Source organism: Drosophila grimshawi, unplaced genomic scaffold, assembly GCF_018153295.1.
Source record: "Drosophila grimshawi isolate 15287-2541.00 unplaced genomic scaffold, ASM1815329v1 contig_848, whole genome shotgun sequence".
Taxonomy (NCBI): Eukaryota; Metazoa; Arthropoda; class Insecta; order Diptera; family Drosophilidae; genus Drosophila; species Drosophila grimshawi.
The window spans coordinates 2,624,587-2,637,994 of NW_025063692.1; the positions used below are offsets into that span (position 1 = coordinate 2,624,587).

General features: G+C 46.5%; 3 protein-coding genes and 2 pseudogenes across 8 annotated transcripts; 1 reads left to right on the top strand and 4 right to left on the bottom strand.

Moving 5' to 3' along the window:
• The first annotated feature begins 464 nt into the window (after positions 1 to 464).
• LOC6569336 (centromere/kinetochore protein zw10) lies at positions 465 to 9,445 on the top strand. Of its 4 annotated transcripts, none has more exons than XM_001995653.3 (5): positions 6,863 to 7,227; positions 7,330 to 7,943; positions 8,009 to 8,455; positions 8,522 to 8,858; positions 8,945 to 9,445. In XM_001995653.3, the coding sequence occupies exons 2-5, from the start codon at positions 7,338 to 7,340 to the stop codon at positions 9,415 to 9,417; spliced, it is 1,863 nt and encodes a 620-aa protein (XP_001995689.1). In that variant the 5' UTR covers positions 6,863 to 7,227; positions 7,330 to 7,337; the 3' UTR covers positions 9,418 to 9,445. The 4 variants fall into 4 exon arrangements, with proteins under 4 accessions (XP_001995686.1, XP_032597276.1, XP_001995689.1 ...); XM_032741386.2 differs by having other exon boundaries at positions 6,968 to 7,223; XM_032741385.1 differs by lacking the exons at positions 6,863 to 7,227; positions 7,330 to 7,943; positions 8,009 to 8,455; positions 8,522 to 8,858 and adding exons at positions 505 to 1,894; positions 1,961 to 2,297; positions 2,393 to 2,796 and having other exon boundaries at positions 9,346 to 9,445.
• On the bottom strand, positions 2,883 to 5,322 carry LOC6569334 (histone-lysine N-methyltransferase SMYD3). 2 transcript variants are annotated; one of them, XM_001995651.3, is made up of 5 exons: positions 4,793 to 5,061; positions 4,479 to 4,723; positions 4,281 to 4,426; positions 3,442 to 3,904; positions 2,883 to 3,359 (listed from the first exon to the last, which is right to left on the bottom strand). In XM_001995651.3, exons 1-5 carry the CDS (start codon positions 4,960 to 4,962, stop codon positions 2,989 to 2,991), a joined length of 1,395 nt encoding a protein of 464 aa, XP_001995687.3. In that variant the 5' UTR covers positions 4,963 to 5,061; the 3' UTR covers positions 2,883 to 2,988. The 2 variants fall into 2 exon arrangements, with proteins under 2 accessions (XP_001995687.3, XP_043072136.1); XM_043216201.1 differs by lacking the exon at positions 2,883 to 3,359 and adding an exon at positions 5,285 to 5,322 and having other exon boundaries at positions 3,419 to 3,904; positions 4,793 to 5,003.
• Positions 5,596 to 6,747, bottom strand: LOC6569335 (annotated as a pseudogene).
• Positions 9,438 to 11,871, bottom strand: LOC122322361 (histone-lysine N-methyltransferase SMYD3-like). 2 transcript variants are annotated; one of them, XM_043216199.1, is made up of 6 exons: positions 11,834 to 11,871; positions 11,342 to 11,552; positions 11,028 to 11,272; positions 10,830 to 10,975; positions 9,991 to 10,453; positions 9,438 to 9,908 (listed from the first exon to the last, which is right to left on the bottom strand). In XM_043216199.1, the coding sequence occupies exons 2-6, from the start codon at positions 11,509 to 11,511 to the stop codon at positions 9,538 to 9,540; spliced, it is 1,395 nt and encodes a 464-aa protein (XP_043072134.1). In that variant the 5' UTR covers positions 11,512 to 11,552; positions 11,834 to 11,871; the 3' UTR covers positions 9,438 to 9,537. The 2 variants fall into 2 exon arrangements, with proteins under 2 accessions (XP_043072134.1, XP_043072135.1); XM_043216200.1 differs by lacking the exon at positions 11,834 to 11,871 and having other exon boundaries at positions 11,342 to 11,790.
• A 355-nt stretch (positions 11,872 to 12,226) lies between these two features.
• LOC122322842 lies at positions 12,227 to 13,369 on the bottom strand (annotated as a pseudogene).
• Between the last annotated feature and the right edge of the window lie 39 nt (positions 13,370 to 13,408).

A 13,408-nucleotide genomic window follows, 5' to 3' on the forward strand; every position in this document is an offset into this window, starting at 1 on the left:
TATGGTATATTAAAAAAATAGTTGCCAATATTACAAAAAATCGCCTATTAAATTATTTATCTCAATTTCTAGACCTTAATAATCTACTGAATTTGTGTTAAAATACAAGTTAAAAAAGTAGAGCAAGTTAAATGATTGGTGATCAATGACGTTACTCTCTGGCGGCTATCACAAGTTTTTTTTTTTATCTGTGTTCTACGTGTTCCTAAGACCAGCCAAATTGAGTCGATTCTTGATGGAAATGTCCTATGTGTATTTAGGTTTAGATCCCATAATAGCCAGTGCTGAAACATTAAATCATAAATGAAGAAAATTCGATACGGCAATGTTTTGTTATTGTGACTGCACAATTTTCAATAATGTGTAGGTATTTTAATTTTTAATTTATGCAGTGCATAATACAGCCCAACTATCGTATAATCAATATGCAATTTCGATCATTCAATGTTAATCGCATTGTTATCGATAAATTCATGAAATTGGCAAGCGCTGTCGTTGTGACTTGTATGCGCACCAAATTTCTTTTCAAATTTCAAGATAAAAAAACCGCTCGCAAGCTACAATGGCCGAAACGCAGGTGCTGCTGGAGACCTACCAGGGGCAAGGCAACAATAATGCCACCAACATTGAAGCCACAAAGGCAGCAATAAAAAAAATGCTGGTACGCATCGAACGCTTTCAAACGCGCGTACGCAAGCATATAGATGAAAACTATGTCGATTTTATGCCCAATCACACATCGCCGGACATTTTTCTGGAAAAGTCGAGTGCATTGGGTGACGAGATTAGCGATCTGCTTGCCACTGTTGGCAACGAGGGCCTTTCCGTATTAAGTGATGCCAGCGTTGAGCTGGCAGCGTTGAGTCGCGATCTACGCGAGAAATTGTTCGGTTTGCGTGTTAGCGAGCACATACTGAAGCTGGACGATCTGTTCCAGTGCGTCGAGGAAGCCAAGGCGACCAAGGATTGTTTGGTGGTGCTTGATCTAATGGGCAGGCTGCGCAGTCTGATCTACGGCGAGGGTACAAGCGATGACATCTCACCAGATGTGGAGCGCATCTTTCAGTCGCTGGAGTGCTACGAGTCCATCAAGGTGAAGTACCACGTTCAGGCGCACTTGTTGCAACAGAATCTGCAGGAGCGCTTCGATCGTCTCGTACAATTGAGCTGCAAATCATTTCCCACATCCAAGTGTGTGACGCTGTTGATCAGCAAAGACGAGGCGTTGCTGCAGGACATTGTGATTGCGCTCTTCCAGGAGAGCTACAATCCCACCAAGCTGTGCGCCTTTCTGCTAGAGAACTGCATCGAGCCGCTAATCCAGAAGCCTGTCTCTGTCGAGTACAACGTGAATGCCAAGGATGGTAGCCACATACAGTTAACGCTTTCCTACTCCATCAAAGAGCCGGACACATCGTCGCTATTGCGTCCCAACTATAAGGACGTGTTTGAGCACTTCCGCCTGCTGCTAAAGACGTTGTGCGGCATCAATAGCAGTCTGAATGGCACACAGCATGTGTTCACCGTTATTGGCGATCATGTCAAGGAGCGCATGCTGCAGTTACTCCTCGATGAATGCCTCATACCGGCGGTGCCGGAGACTATGGATGAGTATAACAGCTCCACACTATGCGAAGATGTTGCCGAATTCGAGCATCAGTTAGCCGACACGTTTCTCATCAATCCCGAGCTGGACACAACGCTGAGCGAGTTTACCAAGCAATTCGACACCTACTATCGCAATCGACTCTCTGAACGGGTTCTGGCAACCGCACGTGAGATAATCCAGCGCGATCTGCAGGACATGACGCTGGTGGCCCCCAGCAATCTGTCGGCTAATGTGGCCAGTGATCCGTTGCTATTTCCACGCTGCATGGTCTCCAAGAGCGCACAAGTAAGAGATCCAACAGATTATTGTATATTTAACGCTTTTTATTTGATATTTGCATTCGTCTTCCAGGATTTTGTCAAGCTAATGGAGCGTGTGCTGCGCCAGCCAGATAAAGCTGCGGAGGGCACACCGGATCCACTGGGTGGCGTCATCGGGCTTCTGTTGGACGCGTACATCAATGAGGTGCCCAAAGTGCACAAGAAGCTGTTGAAGAGCATCCCACAGCAATCGGCTCTATTTTACAACAATTGCATGTACCTAACCCACTGGGTGGCCCAGCATACTAAAGACAATATCGATGGCTTCCCATCGCTGGTCAAAATACTACAATCGACAGGCAACAAGCATCTGCGCGTTCAAGTTAGCTATCAGGAGTCCATACTCATGGATATCATGAGTAGCTTTGGTGAGCTCTTTTCTTATGTTTAAATAGTAAGAAACTTTATTTCTTCTGTTGGCTTATTCTCATTATTCTGCTTCTTGCAATATATATATTTAAAGAGTTTGAGAATCCGCACACGTTGGGTACGGCACCGTTGAGACTGGTGCGTCAGTGCCTGCGGCAACTGGAGCTGCTGAAGAACGTGTGGCAGCAGGTGCTGCCGGAGAATGTGTACAATAACAGTTTTTGTGAGCTGCTCCAAGCCTTTATCAATGAGCTGGTGCAGCGCGTTTTCAGTCTGCGCGACATTTCAGCGACGATGGCCAGCGAGCTGAGCGATTTGATCGATGTAGTGCTGGAAAAGGCGCCGCTTCTCTTCCACGACAAGAACGATGTGGTGCATGTGCGCTCCTGGCTTAAGCTGCAGCAACTCAAGATCATGATGAACGCATCGCTGAAGGAGTTCAGCGAACTCTGGTGTGACGGTGTCGGCCCGCTGACGGCCAACTATCATGCCGGCGAGATAAAGCATTTAATACGTGCGCTCTTCCAGGACACGGATCGACGCGCCAAGGCCATAACGCAGATTGTCTAAATGCAGCAATAAAATTATTTTACATTTAGTCTACGCTTTAATTGAAATAAACAAATACAGTAAGTTGATGGTGATGTTGAAGTTAAACATAAACATAAAACACAAACAACAAAGCTCAACTCAGGTCATCTCGTGCCGGGCCTGCAGCATGAGCGGACGCAGCTGGTCGACGAGCAGCCGATGATCGTGTCCATGGGTGACACTCAATATGCACTGCGCTTCCTGCAGATGATGCACGGCCAGCTTGTAGTTGCGCTCGTACAGCTGAATCTTGCCCAGCTTCATGTACAGCAAACCAACCAGCGGGTTCCATGCGCCATGATATTTGCCAAAGCCCGGCAACAGTTGCTGTCCAAATGCCAGTGCATCCGTCCATTTGCCCACATTAATGGCGGCCTCAAAAGCCGCATCGAGTGTCTTCACATGCCACACATTCAGCGGATGTAGCACGCCTCGCTGCTTCTCCAAACACACATTGCACACATCCAAATCGGCAACCGGTAGAAAAAATAAATAAATGCAAATTGGAATGTTGAATAAATGACAAAATACAGCTTTTAGGGGATCACTTACAGGCCACCTCCTTCATGCTGTCCAGGCTGCTCTGCGTGAACGCCATAATATCATTGTAGGCGGTGCGAAGTTGGGGCGTTACACTGGCATCGCATTGCTGGCACTTGGCCAGCTCAATGTTGACGCTGGCATCGCAGCTGGCGTTGGGGCAGACGGCGGCGGTCATTTCGTGCATCTCCTGGGGATCAATGCACTTGCTGCACACGCACAAAAAATAATAATGCTCCCTGAGATCGGCACGCCGCTGCTCCGGCGTATTGAGCAGATCGATGTAGCTAATGTAGATCTTTGACCAGTCCAAGCATGGCAAATCCTCAATGACATGCACATGCAGCTCGTTACCCTCAAAGGTGGCAACCGCATTCGGCTGGCAACTGTGATCCGTTATGGATACGCCCAAATAAATGGCAGTCGCTATTGAGTTCATCTCCGCATCCAGTATATTGAAGCCGTTCGTAATGAGCTGCAATTGTAAAATTGAGCAGGTCAGGTGGCAATCGCATATTTATATATTGTCACAGCTGGCTGCAGCTGCTAGTTGGGGCAGCCTCTGGCAGCGTGCCCAACAGGCAGGCAAACGAGCAGCCAGCATTAATCTGTGCCAAAAACATATACATTCTTCTTCTTCTTTGCGTTTGTTCTGATTTACAAGGGCTTGGGGAATTCCCCCGATTGCAGATTGAAGATTGACGACATACAGATCCATATATATAAATATATTAACGGAGAGACTTGGCTTGAATGAGTAGAACTAAGGAGCGTATAAGTCCACGATCTCTCACAAAAAATGCCAACTTCGCTTGACTTTGGGATTCGCCATTGGTTCATTTGCCACTTACACGGCCATAAATGCTCATCAGTTCGGTAATGTTGGGCACTATGCTGCTGCTGCCACTGTTGCTGTCGCTAATCATGTCCGTTAGCACCGCGTGCAACGATTCTAAATGCTCCCGTCGCTTCGGGTCGTTCTTAATCTCCGCATAGTCTGCAATTGATTCTTATTTATCGATATATATATATATATATGCGTTACTCACGCGACATTAGATCACGAAACTTGCGTGAGCCATGCTCTGTGTAGTAGCCGCGTTCCAGATCTCCGCCGTGCTCCAGGCGCAAGATGAGCCGGCAGAGCATGCGGGCCGCATCGGGCACAATTCGCGGCTGGACGCGCTTGAGGAAGGGGCACTCGTGCTTGTGCAGCGGCCACGCCTGTTGCTGACAGGTGCGATTGCAGTAGGACACATAACGGCAATTCGAGCACTTGCGCACCTTCTGCACCCTGCAACACAGCGTGCAACATATTCATATACAGATTGACATTGATAGCCAGCCCAACGGCGCTACTTACGCCTCCAGGCAATTGTCACAGCGCTCCAAACGATACTGCGACTTGAGAACGTAGGCGAAGGGTTTCTCGCTGAGAATGCGCGTGCCACGCTTTATTGTGAGACATTCTTTGGATTCTTTGGTGGTTAAGGATGTGGGCAACGATTCCATTGCGACCACTGCTTGGAGCATAATGAGAGCGCACAAACAAGCAAAACACACCTGCCAATCAACTAGAAATATAGTTGCATTTTCATATATTTCAAATTTAAATGTTTTTGCGGCATCTATTTCTATATTTAGCACGCGGCGCACAAAAACAAAAACAAAATTCAATTTACGCAAGCAAAACACACATAAACAAAACCAGCCACTTTGGTCGCACTCAGTGCTACCCTATCTCGAAACACAACTGTCAAAACCTGAGTGCACTTCTTTCATCTGAGCACATTTAGCAAATTAATCTATTCGAGTTAATATTCGTGTTATTTACACAAACATTTAAATTACTTACATATCACATATGCTCTTTAAAAAAAAAAAGCAAACAACAAATTAAATACAAAATTAGTGTTATTCCGGCATAAAAAATGAACTGAAAAAAGGTGGGAAAAAATAGATTTCTGTGTAAAAAAAAAACAAGATACATGTAAATATTTTCTTTAGTCATAGCCGGAGCGCGCAGCGATTGTTGCTTTTCCGCGCTGGCAACGCTGAGAGAGCGCCTCTCCAATTCGTCGGTTCAAAATTTAAATAAAGGTGGCAACGCTGTCAGAGAACGCTGTCTTGTCCATAAATAAAGGATGTGGCACAAGGAACTCGAAATCGTTTTGGGAGCTCCGACAAGCCTTTTATTTTTGTTTTATTTTACATAGTTTAGGAAACCTTTATTTAGCTCTAATACCAGGTTCCCCCAAGACAGGAATTATCAAACAAACAAAAAATAATTAAAAGCGTTTTACAATGTACTTTTTCAATTAAAGTTGAAATCCTCTCGATAGTAATCACACCCACACGCTATGTGATCTAATTGTTCTGCGGCTTGGACCATTCAACGCTGAGGATCAAGTGGTCGTAGCCGTGACCATTTAGTATTTCGATGGCCGCGGCCGCATCCTTGCGCTGTTTGAAGTGAACGTAGGCGAAGCCCTTGCAAAGACCGGTGTTCTTATCGCGGGCCAGGTACATTTTGCTCTGAGGACCAATCTTTTTCACCAGTTCCTCTAGATCCACCTCGGTCATCGACTCGGACAAGTTGGAGATGCGGATAGCTGCGGTGTCGTCGCGTCCACGCATGCCTAACCCACCCTTTTGGCTGTCCTTGAGGAACGGCGGCACATATTTACCGGACTTGGGCGCATCGACGGCCGCGGAGGCAGCGGCAGCGGCCTTCTTCTCCATAAGATTCGTATCCATGGCGGTGCCTTTGTATGGACAATTGACCGACCAATGTTCGCCGTTGCAAATACGACACTTGGCAATATTCCTTGTGGAATGCAGCAGCGGATCGTTGGCCTTCTCGTCCTCCTTGGAGTTCAGAACTGCATGATTATCTCCTCAGATTCCATTGTTGTCTGCGAATTGGGGCCGGGCTTGTCATTTTTTGATTCACCAAAGTTGGACCAGGTGCGGCGCTTGGCAACAGTTTTTGGCACCACCTGTTTGGTACGTTCGCACCACTTTCGTTTTCTTATCGTCCTTATTGTATTTGTATTCGGTAACATATTTGTGGCCGTTCTCAACCGCTTCCGTTGTTGGTGGCAGGCCGCCGTAGTCCAGCTTCACCTCGTCGGCCCAACTAGATTTTATTGTTTCAACGCCAGGCATCTGGAATTGATAAATGTAAACTGATATATTGTTTTGCAGCTGCAAAAGATCTTCGTTCGCGTTTATTAACCTTTTCTTGTTGAGCAAATTGACAACGAAAGTTTAATGCACAACTTCGCCACGAGTTTGCAGATTGTCTCCGCAGCACGAAAAGAGTCGGTTAGAGATGAGAGTTGATAGTCGATAGGTGTCTATCGCATTGCAACGATATTAATTGCCATACCTGCTACCAACTATCGATTACTAATATAGGCCAAATCGACGAGTAAAAATGGCCGAAAAGTGGCATATAAACAATAGTAATATATTTACTGTATTATATATATATATTTAGAGTTAACTTGCTATCAGCAGAAGACTTGGCATATTGCAGACTTTGGACTCGACTAGTCATATGCAGAAAATCCTAATAATAAGGCAGCCTAAGGAAATCTACGTACTTACTTAATTATTAGACAGTCGACTACATTCAGGAAACACCAGCGCCAAAAAGTAAGTGGATTGACAAATAATCCATTGTGTCCAACGGGTTAACCGTAACCGTAAAAGTTAAAACACAACAAAAAGAAATAAATTTTTAAGCAAACGACGACACACCAAAACTCTGCCGCTAATTAATTAAACAAGTGGGTGAGTTGCAAACCGAACAACTTGCTAAATAAATCATGACTTAAATCGCACATTTTACATTTTTCAATTCCAATTGCACAAATGCATTAATAATCGGAACAGTAAGCGCAATGAGCAGTCAAGGGCATCACAAGATGCACGGATGTGGCGGCGGCAGCCTGGCAAAATTGGCCAGCGTTAAAAGCAATACAGACTCCCCCACGGAATACACAGATGAAATCGACCTGGGCGATCGCTGCTCAGCGGACATTGCCCGCCTCTGCATGAACGATCGCTATGCGGATGTTGAGTTCATTGTCGAGGAGCAACGCTTGCCGGCGCATCGCGCCATTCTCGCCGCACGCAGCAAATACTTTCGAGCGTTACTGTACGGCGGCATGTCGGAGGGAACACAACGGCAAATTTCGTTAGAAGTGCCACTGGTTCCGTTTAAGGTGCTATTGCGCTACATCTACTCGGGCATCCTCAAGCTGGCCACGTTGGATGAGGACGCCGTCATCGATGCCTTGGGCATGGCCAATCAATTCGGCTTTCAGGACCTGGAAATGGCCATTTCCAAATATTTGCGTCAGTCTCTGGCATTGAATAACGTCTGCATGATACTGGACGCAGCACGTCTTTACAATCTCGATGAGCTAACGCAAGTGTGCCTCATGTTCATGGACCGCAATGCAGAGGATCTCCTACAGCATGATACCTTTAAGATGCTCTCAAGGGTAAGAGTTTTTGCGTGTGGAAAGTGGAGACTACATTAATAATATTAAAATACGCATTCGTTCAGGAATCGCTGGAGGAAGTGCTGCGCCGTGATAGCTTCTTTGCACCAGAGGTGAAAATCTTTATGGGTGTGTGGAATTGGAATTGCTATAATCACGATGTTGATATCAAAACCGTTGCCTCCCTTATCCGACTGCCGTTGATTGATAACAAGGATCTGCTGCAAGTGGTGCGCCCATCCGGCATCCTCGAACCGGACAAAATTCTTGCCGCCATTGACGAGCGGAAGACTTCGACAACGCTGCCACATCGTACATCTCCGGACACGTTTCTCATCAATCCCGACCTGGACACAACGCAGAGCGAGTCCACCGAGCAATTTGACACCGCACGTGAGATAATCCAGCGCGATCTGCAGGACATGACGCTGGTGGCCCCCAGCAATCTGTCCGCTAATGTGGCCAGTGATCCGTTGCTATTTCCACGCTGCATGGTCTCCAAGAGCGCACAAGTAAGAGCTCCAACAGATTATTGTATATCTAACGCTTTTTAATTGATATTTGTATTCGTCTTCCAGGATTTTGTCGAGCTAATGGAGCGTGTGCTGCGCCAGTCAGATAAAGCTGCGGAGGGCACACCGAATCCATTGGGTGGCGTCATTGGGCTTCTGTTGAACGTGTACATCAATGAGGTGCCCAAAGTGCACAAGAAGCTGTTGAAGAGCATCCCACAGCAATCGGCCCTATTTTACAACAATTGCATGTACCTAGCCCACTGGGTGGCCCAGCATACCAAAGACAATATCGGTGACTTCCCATCGCTGGTCAAAATACTACAATCGACAGGCAACAAGCATCTGCGCGTTCAAGTTGACTGTCAGCAGTCCATACTCATGGATATCATGAGTAGCTTTGGTGAGCTCTTTTCTTATGTTTAAATAGTAAGAAACTTTATTTCTTCCGTTGGCTTATTCTGCTTCTTGCGATATATGTATTTAAAGAGTTCAAGAATCGGCACACATCGGTGGCACCGTTGAAAGTGGTGCGTCAGTGCCTGCGGCAACTGGAGCTGCTGAAGAACGTGTGGCAGCAGGTGCTGCCGGAGAATGTGTACAATAACAGTTTTTGTGAGCTGCTCCAAGCCTTTATCAATGAGCTGGTGCAGCGCGTTTTCAGTCTGGACGACATTACATGCAGTATGAGACGCGATCTGAGCGATTTGATCGATGAGGTGCTGAAGAAGGCGCCACTCCTCTTCCACGACAAGAACGATGTGGTGCATGTGCGCTCCTGGCTTAAGCTGCAGCAACTCAAAATCATGATGAACGCATTGCTGAAGGAGTTCAGCGAACTCTGGTGCGACGGTGTCGGTCCGCTGACGGCCAACTATCATGCCGGCGAGGTAAAGCAGTTAATACGTGCGCGCTACATGGACACGGATCAACGCGCCAAGGCCATAGCGCAGATTGTCTAAATGCAGCAATAAAATTATTTTACATTTAGCCTACGCTTTAATTGAAATAAACAAATACAGTAAGTTGATGGTGATGTTGAAGTTAAACATAAACATAAAACACAAACAACAAAGCTCAACTCAGGTCATCTCGTGCCGGGCCTGCAGCATGAGCGGACGCAGCTGGTCGACGAGCAACCGATGATCGTGTCCATGGGTGACACTCAATATGCGCTGCGCTTCCTGCAGATGATGCACGGCCAGCTTGTAGTTGCGCTCGTACAGCTGAATCTTGCCCAGCTTCATGTGCAGCAAACCAACCAGCGGGTTCCATGCGCCATGATATTTGCCAAAGCCCGGCAACAGTTGCTGTCCAAATGCCAGTGCATCCGTCCATTTGCCCACATTAATGGCGGCCTCAAAAGCCGCATCGAGTGTCTTCACATGCCACACATTCAGCGGATGTAGCACGCCTCGCTGCTTCTCCAAACACACATTGCACACATCCAAATCTGCAACCGGTAGAAAAAATAAATAAATGCAAATTGGAATGTTGAATAAATGACAAAATACAGCTTTTAGGGGATCACTTACAGGCCACCTCCTTCATGCTGTCCAGGCTGCTCTGCGTGAACGCCATAATATCATTGTAGGCGGTGCGAAGTTGGGGCGTTACACTGGCATCGCATTGCTGGCACTTGGCCAGCTCAATGTTGACGCTGGCATCGCAGCTGGCGTTGGGGCAGACGGCGGCGGTCATTTCGTGCATCTCCTGGGGATCAATGCACTTGCTGCACACGCACAAAAAATAATAATGCTCCCTGAGATCGGCACGCCGCTGCTCCGGCGTATTGAGCAGATCGATGTAGCTAATGTAGATCTTTGACCAGTCCAAGCATGGCAAATCCTCAATGACATGCACATGCAGCTCGTTACCCTCAAAGGTGGCAACCGCATTCGGCTGGCAACTGTGATCCGTTATGGATACGCCCAAATAAATGGCAGTCGCTATTGAGTTCATCTCCGCATCCAGTATATTGAAGCCGTTCGTAATGAGCTGCAATTGTAAAATTGAGCAGGTCAGGTGGCAATCGCATATTTATATATTGTCACAGCTGGCTGCAGCTGCTAGTTGGGGCAGCCTCTGGCAGCGTGCCCAACAGGCAGGCAAACGAGCAGCCAGCATTAATCTGTGCCAAAAACATATACATTCTTCTTCTTCTTTGCGTTTGTTCTGATTTACAAGGGCTTGGGGAATTCCCCCGATTGCAGATTGAAGATTGACGACATACAGATCCATATATATAAATATATTAACGGAGAGACTTGGCTTGAATGAGTAGAACTAAGGAGCGTATAAGTCCACGATCTCTCACAAAAAATGCCAACTTCGCTTGACTTTGGGATTCGCCATTGGTTCATTTGCCACTTACACGGCCATAAATGCTCATCAGTTCGGTAATGTTGGGCACTATGCTGCTGCTGCCACTGTTGCTGTCGCTAATCATGTCCGTTAGCACCGCGTGCAACGATTCTAAATGCTCCCGTCGCTTCGGGTCGTTCTTAATCTCCGCATAGTCTGCAATTGATTCTTATTTATCGATATATATATATATATATGCGTTACTCACGCGACATTAGATCACGAAACTTGCGTGAGCCATGCTCTGTGTAGTAGCCGCGTTCCAGATCTCCGCCGTGCTCCAGGCGCAAGATGAGCCGGCAGAGCATGCGGGCCGCATCGGGCACAATTCGCGGCTGGACGCGCTTGAGGAAGGGGCACTCGTGCTTGTGCAGCGGCCACGCCTGTTGCTGACAGGTGCGATTGCAGTAGGACACATAACGGCAATTCGAGCACTTGCGCACCTTCTGCACCCTGCAACACAGCGTGCAACATATTCATATACAGATTGACATTGATAGCCAGCCCAACGGCGCTACTTACGCCTCCAGGCAATTGTCACAGCGCTCCAAACGATACTGCGACTTGAGAACGTAGGCGAAGGGTTTCTCGCTGAGAATGCGCGTGCCACGCTTTATTGTGAGACATTCTTTGGATTCTTTGGTGGTTAAGGATGTGGGCAACGATTCCATTGCGACCACTGCTTGGAGCATAATGAGAGCGCACAAACAAGCAAAACACACCTGCCAATCAACTAGAAATATAGTTGCATTTTCATATATTTCAAATTTAAATGTTTTTGCGGCATCTATTTCTATATTTAGCACGCGGCGCACAAAAACAAAAACAAAATTCAATTTACGCAAGCAAAACACACATAAACAAAACCAGCCACTTTGGTCGCACTCAGTGCTACCCTATCTCGAAACACAACTGTCAAAACCTGAGTGCACTTCTTTCATCTGAGCACATTTAGCAAATTAATCTATTCGAGTTAATATTCGTGTTATTTACACAAACATTTAAATTACTTACATATCACATATGCTCTTTAAAAAAAAAAAGCAAACAACAAATTAAATACAAAATTAGTGTTATTCCGGCATAAAAAATGAACTGAAAAAAGGTGGGAAAAAATAGATTTCTGTGTAAAAAAAAAACAAGATACATGTAAATATTTTCTTTAGTCATAGCCGGAGCGCGCAGCGATTGTTGCTTTTCCGCGCTGGCAACGCTGAGAGAGCGCCTCTCCAATTCGTCGGCACACTCGTGACGTCACATGCCACTGACTGCGTTTTGTGCGTAAGCCAGCTATTATTTTCTTTTCTGTTTAAGTTCATACGTTTCAAAATTTAAATAAAGGTGGCAACGCTGTCAGAGAACGCTGTCTTGTCCATAAATAAAGGATGTGGCACAAGGAACTCGAAATCGTTTTGGGAGCTCCGACAAGCCTTTTATTTTTGTTTTATTTTACATAGTTTAGGAAACCTTTATTTAGCTCTAATACCAGGTTCCCCCAAGACAGGAATTATCAAACAAACAAAAAATAATTAAAAGCGTTTTACAATGTACTTTTTCAATTAAAGTTGAAATCCTCTCGATAGTAATCACACCCACACGCTATGTGATCTAATTGTTCTGCGGCTTGGACCATTCAACGCTGAGGATCAAGTGGTCGTAGCCGTGACCATTTAGTATTTCGATGGCCGCGGCCGCATCCTTGCGCTGTTTGAAGTGAACGTAGGCGAAGCCCTTGCAAAGACCGGTGTTCTTATCGCGGGCCAGGTACATTTTGCTCTGAGGACCAATCTTTTTCACCAGTTCCTCTAGATCCACCTCGGTCATCGACTTGGAGATGCGGATAGCTGCGGTGTCGTCGCGTCCACGCATGCCTAACCCACCCTTTTGGCTGTCCTTGAGGAACGGCTGCACATATTTACCGGACTTGGGCGCATCGACGGCCGCGGAGGCAGCGGCAGCGGCCTTCTCCATAAGATTCGTATCCATGGCGGTGCCTTTGAAGGGACAATTGACCGACCAATGTTCGCCGTTGCAAATACGACACTTGGCAATATTCCTTGTGGAATGCAGCAGCGGATCGTTGGCCTTCTCGTCCTCCTTGGAGTTCAGAACTGCATGATTATCTCCTCAGATTCCATTGTTGTCTGCGAATTGGGGCCGGGCTTGTCATTTTTTGATTCACCAAAGTTGGACCAGGTGCGGCGCTTGGCAACAGTTTTTGGCACCACCTGTTTGGTACGTTCGCACCACTTTCGTTTTCTTATCGTCCTTATTGTATTTGTATTCGGTAACATATTTGTGGCCGTTCTCAACCGCTTCCGTTGTTGGTGGCAGGCCGCCGTAGTCCAGCTTCACCTCGTCGGCCCAACTAGATTTTATTGTTTCAACGCCAGGCATCTGGAATTGATAAATGTAAACTGATATATTGTTTTGCAGCTGCAAAAGATCTTCGTTCGCGTTTATTAACCTTTTCTTGTTGAGCAAATTGACAACGAAAGTTTAATGCACAACTTCGCCACGAGTTTGCAGATTGTCTCCGCAGCACGAAAAGAGTCGGTTAGAGATGAGAGTTGATAGTCGATAGGTGTC